The 7748-nt window shown below is 28.0% G+C and overlaps 1 protein-coding gene and 1 pseudogene across 1 annotated transcript; one reads left to right on the top strand and one right to left on the bottom strand.

The window, feature by feature from the left end:
- Positions 1 to 1130: 1130 nt before the first annotated feature.
- On the top strand, positions 1131 to 5460 carry LOC109609831. Its single transcript, XM_025407627.1, has 8 exons — positions 1131 to 1354; positions 1457 to 1641; positions 2143 to 2242; positions 2315 to 3202; positions 3260 to 3765; positions 3859 to 4270; positions 4414 to 4942; positions 5438 to 5460. The coding sequence occupies exons 2-8, from the start codon at positions 1565 to 1567 to the stop codon at positions 5458 to 5460; spliced, it is 2535 nt and encodes an 844-aa protein (XP_025263412.1). The 5' UTR covers positions 1131 to 1354; positions 1457 to 1564.
- Positions 5461 to 5548: 88 nt separating this feature from the next.
- On the bottom strand, positions 5549 to 7239 carry LOC112637583 (annotated as a pseudogene).
- Between the last annotated feature and the right edge of the window lie 509 nt (positions 7240 to 7748).

A 7748-nucleotide genomic window follows, 5' to 3' on the forward strand; every position in this document is an offset into this window, starting at 1 on the left:
AATATTAATTGCGAGACAAAATTCTGTGCTTTCATCAACAATTATATTATGTTTTAAAGTTGAAGAATTTAATGAGTTGCGTATACCAAAATAATGAAATGAATTGTTTAAAAAATTAGATTTGCGAGGTGTTTTTAAAATTGAACGTGGATCAGCTGGTAAGATATTAGTCAAAGATGGTTCTTCACGAAGTATGTTTAATAATTCTTTAAATGCAGTTAGGCTAATATTTCTATCAATGGACCATTTTCCTAATTTTGTAGTAAGAGATTCCTTAGACTTTGTAAATAATGGAAGTGAAATACTAGTATTATTATGTTCTTGTAAATCTCTAATTGCAAGAGAAGAATAATCATTCAATTTCAAATTATTATCTTTACTATTTAATAAAATGTTATTGTTATTTTGAAAATCATTGTTATCATTTTGAAAATCATTGTTATCATTATTATCAATAATAATTTCATTATCACTATTTTCCTGTATTTTTTCACATTTCTGATCTGAGATTGTTTCATGATCTGTTAATTGATTAGTTTCACTAATCATTGCTAATGATAAATTGAGTCTTTCGTTAATTTTACGACACAATTTTTCTCTTTGACTTTTTTTATTTGACATTTTGATTTTCATTCAACAAGACACAAAACTTAAAATAAATGGATAAAAAATACCATGAAGTTTATTGATTCCATTGTAATGAAATAGTTATTACCTAAAAAACAAAAAATGTTAAACAATGCATATATATTTTGAAATTAAGAAATTAATTAACATAAAGAAAAAATACGTTGTAACGATTCTTAACCTATACCACAATGAAAAGTTAATGAAATAATATAGGATGTATTATATAATAGGACTTATCTTTAATTTAAGTGTTATTGCCTGCTACTACTCTATAAGTTTATTTCGTCCAAGAGAAGTTTTTACACAATGCACAATGCACACAAGACACAATAAAATATTGCATAAATCGTTTTTCATAGGTTATCCAAAGTGTGTCGTACCATAGACATATGAAAGTATAGACCGAGCATGAGCTGCTATTATGGGCAAGGGGGGATCTGTTTGTCGGGCGGGGAGGACTTACTTGACATCGGTTCATTCCGCTAAGACTCGACAATATTCGGCTTACAAACTACGGCTGCCATATGTATATTGTGTCTGTTAGTGGCATAGATATGTGAAAGGTTAGTGGATACCTGTGGATTGTGGATACTTAAGAGTGTATAATATATTGCAAAAAAATGAGCTTTTGCGTTGCGTTTAAGTGCAAAAATCGATGTACAAAAAAAAATGTTGATCAATTAGAAGTGGAAAGTGCTTTAAACCGGAAAATTTCATTTCATTTGTATGTAAAATATTTTAAATATAGATTATGTTAATAAAAAATTTGTAATATTTGTATTAGTTAATATTTTAATGTACTTATAAACAATATTATATATTTTAGATTTCCCAAAAATCTGGAGAGACGCAAGAAGTGGCTTAAAGCTTTACACTTAGTGTTGACTGTATTGTAGAATTAGGGAACGTGCGAGAGATAGCGCGCAGTGCTCATATGTTAGCTCTCGTTCACCACCTACAAGGTGGGAGAAACTCGCGAAATTCTCTAAGAGAAGACCAAAAATCAAGACTGTATGTGTCGATACGCCTCTCGAAGCACACAACTTTCATTAGTCATTACCGAGCATAGTGTATAATACTTTATCATATTAAATTTATATTATATTAGAACTGCGTGTAAAATCTAAAGTAAATTTAGTTAACTTATTATCGTTCATTTATTGTGACACCAATCTCAAGACCACATTTAATTAATTATTAGAGAAAGGGCGGTATTTTCGTTCGAGGTGTTGCCCTCCATCGCAGCACTCAATAAATTACATCTAATAAAATCAACGTTTTATCACTCGCAAAATTTAACAAAAAAACACTTAGAAAATTATGAACCAGTAAAATCAGCCGCAGTTTGTTCTGCTCATTTTAAAAATACAGATTATGAACCAAATCATACAAATCGCAAGTTAAGAAAAGATGCTGTTCCATATGTGTGTATATATACATATATTACATCAATATTTTAGTTATTAAATATATTTATTGTAAGATATAACAACTAATAAATTTCTTTTTTAGTTACTCGAAACGGAAATTCAGCCTGCAATTCAAATTGATTTACATCATCAAAACACTATTCAAGAAAACACTACTATTGAAAAAAATAATAACGTTGCTGGTTAGTACAAATGAATGTATCTGCTTATGTTAGTAAATTAATAATATTAATACTACAATAATTGTATTACAGTCTATTACAGACAAAAATATTGAAACAAATATGGAATCAGATAATATAATGAGTACACATTCATGTAACATTAATCAAATACATCGTTCCATCAGTATATCTCCAGACCGAATTATAAACTCATCAATAAAAACTGGAATTCGAAAGGTGTACACTAGTAAAATTAAAACTTTAAAAAGAAGGTTATCTACAAGTCTATATAAACAAAAAACAATACGGAAGAAGTTGCTTACACTAAAAAATGTATTAAAGGATGTGCAGAAGCGGAAACTACTAACTGAAGAAGAGAGTGATATATTACAATATTTGGATGCAAGTATGCAAGATTTAATACAGCGTGAAGTAAGAAAACGTAAAAATTTGCCTGTATCTAAAACATATAAGCCTAATTTGCGACAATTTGCATTGTCATTACACTATTATTCGCCAAAGGCATATAATTATGTTCGAAAAAAATTTTATAATATGTTGCCACATCCGAAAACATTAACAAAATGGTACCACTCAGTTAATGGAGAGTCTGGTATTAATACTGAGGCTTTAGAAGCTATTAAACGACGCGCACATTCCGTTTCGTATAGATTGGTGGGCGTGTTAATGTTTGACGAAATGGCAATAAGGCAGCATGTCGATTATTATAAAGGTAGATTCGTAGGATATGTAGATTATGGTGCTCATGTAGAATGCGATACATCAAAAATGGCTAAAGAAGCGTTGGTTTTTTGTGTGGTGTGCATAAATCAAGCTTGGAAATTACCTATTGCTTACTATCTAATAAACGGTATAACAATGGATCAAAAGCGAAATTTAACAATACAATGTTTAATGGCATTGCATGAAGCTGGAATGTTAGTGGTATCATTGACGTGTGATGGTTTATCGGCTAATGTAAGAATGTTCCAAACTTTTGATTGCAAATTTGATACACATTCAAATAATTTTCAGACATGGTTCAAACATCCATCTAATGACACCAAGGTCTATGTGTTTCTTATTGATCCATGTCACATGTTGAAGTTGGTAAGAAATGTTCTTGGCACTAGAAAAGAACTTTTAGTGTGCGTTCGAAAATGTGTGCGTTCGAAAATATGTTTGGTTGGTGTTGGGAAAAAAGATAAAGTTGGCAGTATTGAAAACTTCCAGTGCTGCGTTTCGTTTCTCCCACTGGGATCATTGGGATTGTATTGTACCGTATGTACAATATATGAAAGTGTTACAATTACATTAATTATTATTATGGAACAATATATTTTACTCGAAAACATCATTTTTGAATCTTCGAGTAGTTCTTCTTCAGATAGTGATGATGATAATGAAGAATTACAAAATATTTTATTCGAAAATAGAGATAATAACAATAGAGGTGAAAGGAATATAGTACCAAAAATAACAGATTATTTGGAAAATGTTGTTACCAGATATACAAATATTGAATTTAAATCACATTTTAGGTAAATCATGTCATTTTTATTATAATTATAGCATTATTAATATAAAACACACGTTCATATTAATAATAATATATGTCATGTTATTTGTTACAGGATGGAGCGTAATACTTTTTATTTTTTATTACATTTAATTGGACCCCAATTAGAAAACTTTCCATTCATAGGAAGAGAACAAATTAATTCAACAAAACAGCTATTAATAGCTATTTATGTTTTGGCAACACCAGATTCTTATCGCTCCATATGTGAAAGATTTGGTGTTGCCAGATCAACTGCATGGTTTTCCGTCAAAAGAGTTGTTCGAGCATTGTACAGCCTTCGAAATTGTTTCATCAGATGGCCTAATTATGAAGAAGCTGAAACAACATGGACAAACATGCAGAGATTGTATGGATTTCCAAAAGTTCTAGGTATCATTGATGGAACACATATAAACATTGCTCGACCAAAAAGAGATGCTAATAGTTACATTAACAGAAAAGGCAGATTCTCTATGCAATTACAAGTAAGGAAAAATAAAATTTTTTTCAATTAAATATACTAATTTTAAGAAATAGTAAATATTACAAACTCTATTAATGTAAACTGAATGAACAATATGTAGAAACAGCAAATTGTTTGTTAAGAATAACTATATTTTCTTTCTAGGTAATCTGTAAACATGATTTATCTTTCATTCATGTCTTTGCTGGAATGCCAGGTTGTGTGCATGACATGCGAGTGTTTCTTTATTCTGGTGTACAACAATATTGTACTCCAGAATTTTTTCCTGAAGACAGTCATTTATTGGGCGATGCAGCGTATAGTATACAAAAAAATGTCATGGTACCATTCTATGATAATAGTCATTTAACTAGGAGACAGAAAGAATTTAATCGTAATTTGTCATCTGCCCGAACAATTATAGAAAGAGCAATCGGATTATTGAAAGGACGATGGCGTTATTTATTGGATAAGTTGCCAATGACAAGGACAGATTTAATTCCATATTACGTAGTTAGTTGTTGTGTATTACACAACATTTGTTTATTAAAAAATGATGCTATTGAAATCCCTGTTGTTGTGCCTGAAATGCTACACGAAATGGAACCGTTAGCTATCACTAATGAATTGAGAGAAGAAGGAAATGTAAAAAGAAATCGATTAATGGAAATAATTGCAAATAATAATTTTCAAGATAGGAATTAATTTTTGTATGTAGTGTGTGTGTGTGTGTGTGTTTATATATATAAATATTTGTAAAGTATATTAATTTTTATATAGCATTCTTTAAAATGTATGACAAAGAAATAAAATAAAATAAATTGACATCTTAATATTCATTATTAATTTTTATTATATTTAATTATAAGTAACAAATAAAGAATTTGAACATTTTAATAATAAGCAATAGTATTTTGAAAAAACCAACACATCTTGTAAATAAAAAACAAATTATTACATTTTGACTTGTAGTAGATATGTAGAAACCAGATTATTTGACAAATAAATACAATAGTTTTTATAATAATCAAAAAAAATAAATAATCAAAGGAATGAAAAAAGTAAATAAAAAGAACAGTCAATTAATTTCCTTTAGTAATCTATCACAACACTATTAATAAATATATAATAATAGAATTATTAATAATATCACAATCTGAGACTTATGCAGTTTTGTAAACTTACTTAGGCCCAGTTCCACAATCCAGTTAATCCGAGTTTAATGAATGGACCAATCAGGACTCAATTTAACATATTAAACTCAGATTAACTCGAGTTGTGGAACCGGGCCTTATAGTTTTAATTTGTACTTTTTTTTTCTTAAAACTCTTAAATGAATATGTGACTTATATACACTTGTATACACAAAGACAATCTTCGTATATACATTTAGGTCCGAATTTATAGTCGTTTTTAAAATCTCAATATGCGACAATTGCATTGGTTGAATATGATCTTTAAGAAATTTTTAAATCTTAAGATTTGAAAACAATTATGAATTTGGATTTAAAACTTGAGACATTAAACAGTTATTGTGTCACAAGAGATTTAGAGCGCAAAACATTGTTTAAAAATTACTAGTTAGTCATTCTGCTAAGACTGCATCAAATAATGTTTATATCACTTTCTTGTTTGAAAAATTTCTTTTAAATCTTTTAAAATTTTTATTTTTTCTGCTCTATAATTAGCAGTGTCTTCTCGTTTTAAACGTTTTTCTTCCAGTGATGTTCGCAAATAATTTGCTCTTTCTTCGTGTAATGAGATTTTCTGTCGTTCTAAAAAAAATATTGTTAATTATAAATCTAAATAACAACAACAAACAATAAAATATACTTTTTTAGTTACTGTTTGAGTAACTGTTTTAGTAACTGTTTGATGATTCATTGTCATCGAATAATGACTTTTCAGGTTCTCGGATATTTGATCCCGCTACAGATATTGGTTTTACCCATGTTTTATTGGAAAAAACTTCATCTGACTTCATCAATGACTAAAATATACATATTTTAAGAGAAAAAGTTATGATTTATTATTTATATTTTATTTAATTATAAAAATTTTCATTATTAGTAGCAAAACTAAACAATTGTTATAATTCTGAATATTTTTTTTGTTATAATTTAGTACCTCTAAATATATCCATTCTTTTCTATCATTTCCACTTTGAGCATTGTGATCGATAACTTAACGATATCGTCGTTTTAAAGTGTCCATTTTATTATAACATTGCGTGACTGTAAAATTATATTGTTTTTCCTTCATGCGTTGAGAAATTAGATTCCACATTTTCTTATGAGGTCCTTTACCCAACATATGCGACTTTTCTTTATATAATGAGATCAACAAAAGTGTAGCATTATGTGTCCACTTATCAGTTGGTTCTAAAAAGAAAAAAATAAATTTAATAAATTTAATTATTTAATAAATCTTGCTAGTTTTCTGCAATTGTATAATAATTTTAACATACCTATATTTAACATGTTTATTTCATTCTCAATATCTGAAGCATTGTTGTTTGTTTCTTTTTGATCAGTATCAGTATCTGACAATGAATCGTCAAGTTGTATGCTAGTATTTATATTTTCTTCATTTGTTTTCGAACAACTGAGTTTATCAATTGTGCTCAAATTATGTTTGTTAATTAAAACTGTATGTTTTGCTTTTTGTAGCAAAGCATTAGCAAATGTAATATCTATATATAAAGAAATAACATAATATATATTAATAGTTTTAAACAATGCATAATAATTATACTATATAATTAAGAAAAGGAATTATGTAAAAAAATGTTATTAAATTTATTTAGTTATGTCACAAAATAGTTAACTATTTATTATTGAAATGTACACACCTGTATAAGCACGATTATAATCATCTTCATTAACTTCTATTTTATATTCTATATTAGTTGTTTCATCAAATAACTTCAATTGACAAATGTTGTGTTTCTTAATTAACTGTAGAGATTCATTCATTTTTTAAAGATATGTTTAACAATAGTAATAATAAGAGGAATGATCTGTAATGTTATACAATTATGTTATATTTAAATGTAAAAAGCAATAATTTATGAAAAAGAGAGAAAGAGAAGTAAAGGTTAGAACAGATTCGTATTCAATTATGATTACATTAATTATAATAACTATAGCGTATATACCTATTTATATATGTATACAAATAAAATATATTATTATAAAATATATTTAAGTATATAAGTATTTAAGTATATAAGTATATAAGTATTTAAGTTATTTACCTCTTTTAATATCTTAAGTAGCAAATTTTTTAAATCCCAGTGATCCTAGTGATCCCAGTGGAAGAAACGAAACGCAGCACTGGGAGTTTTCAATACTGCCAACTTTATCTTTTTTCCCAACACTAACCAAACATATTTTCGAACGCACACTTATTCTTTTACCCATCTGGTGGTCACAGGGCGTTCCCATCCTTTGACTAAGTACGTCAGTACGTCATGTCAACGTATAGATATTCTTCCAGGC

The sequence above is a fragment of the Camponotus floridanus genome, unplaced genomic scaffold (assembly GCF_003227725.1).
Source record: "Camponotus floridanus strain SB8 unplaced genomic scaffold, Cflo_v7.5 scaffold180, whole genome shotgun sequence".
NCBI lineage: Eukaryota > Metazoa > Arthropoda > Insecta > Hymenoptera > Formicidae > Camponotus > Camponotus floridanus.

Bases quoted from the DNA above. Each gene is read 5' to 3' on its own strand.
- LOC109609831 (XM_025407627.1), top strand. From the start codon at position 1,565: ATGTTAGCTCTCGTTCACCACCTACAAGGTGGGAGAAACTCGCGAAAT. The intron at 4,271-4,413 runs GTAAGGAAAAAT...TTTTCTTTCTAG, and splicing joins GATTCTCTATGCAATTACAA to GTAATCTGTAAACATGATTT. The intron at 4,943-5,437 runs ATAGGAATTAAT...AAACTTACTTAG, and splicing joins TGCAAATAATAATTTTCAAG to GCCCAGTTCCACAATCCAGT.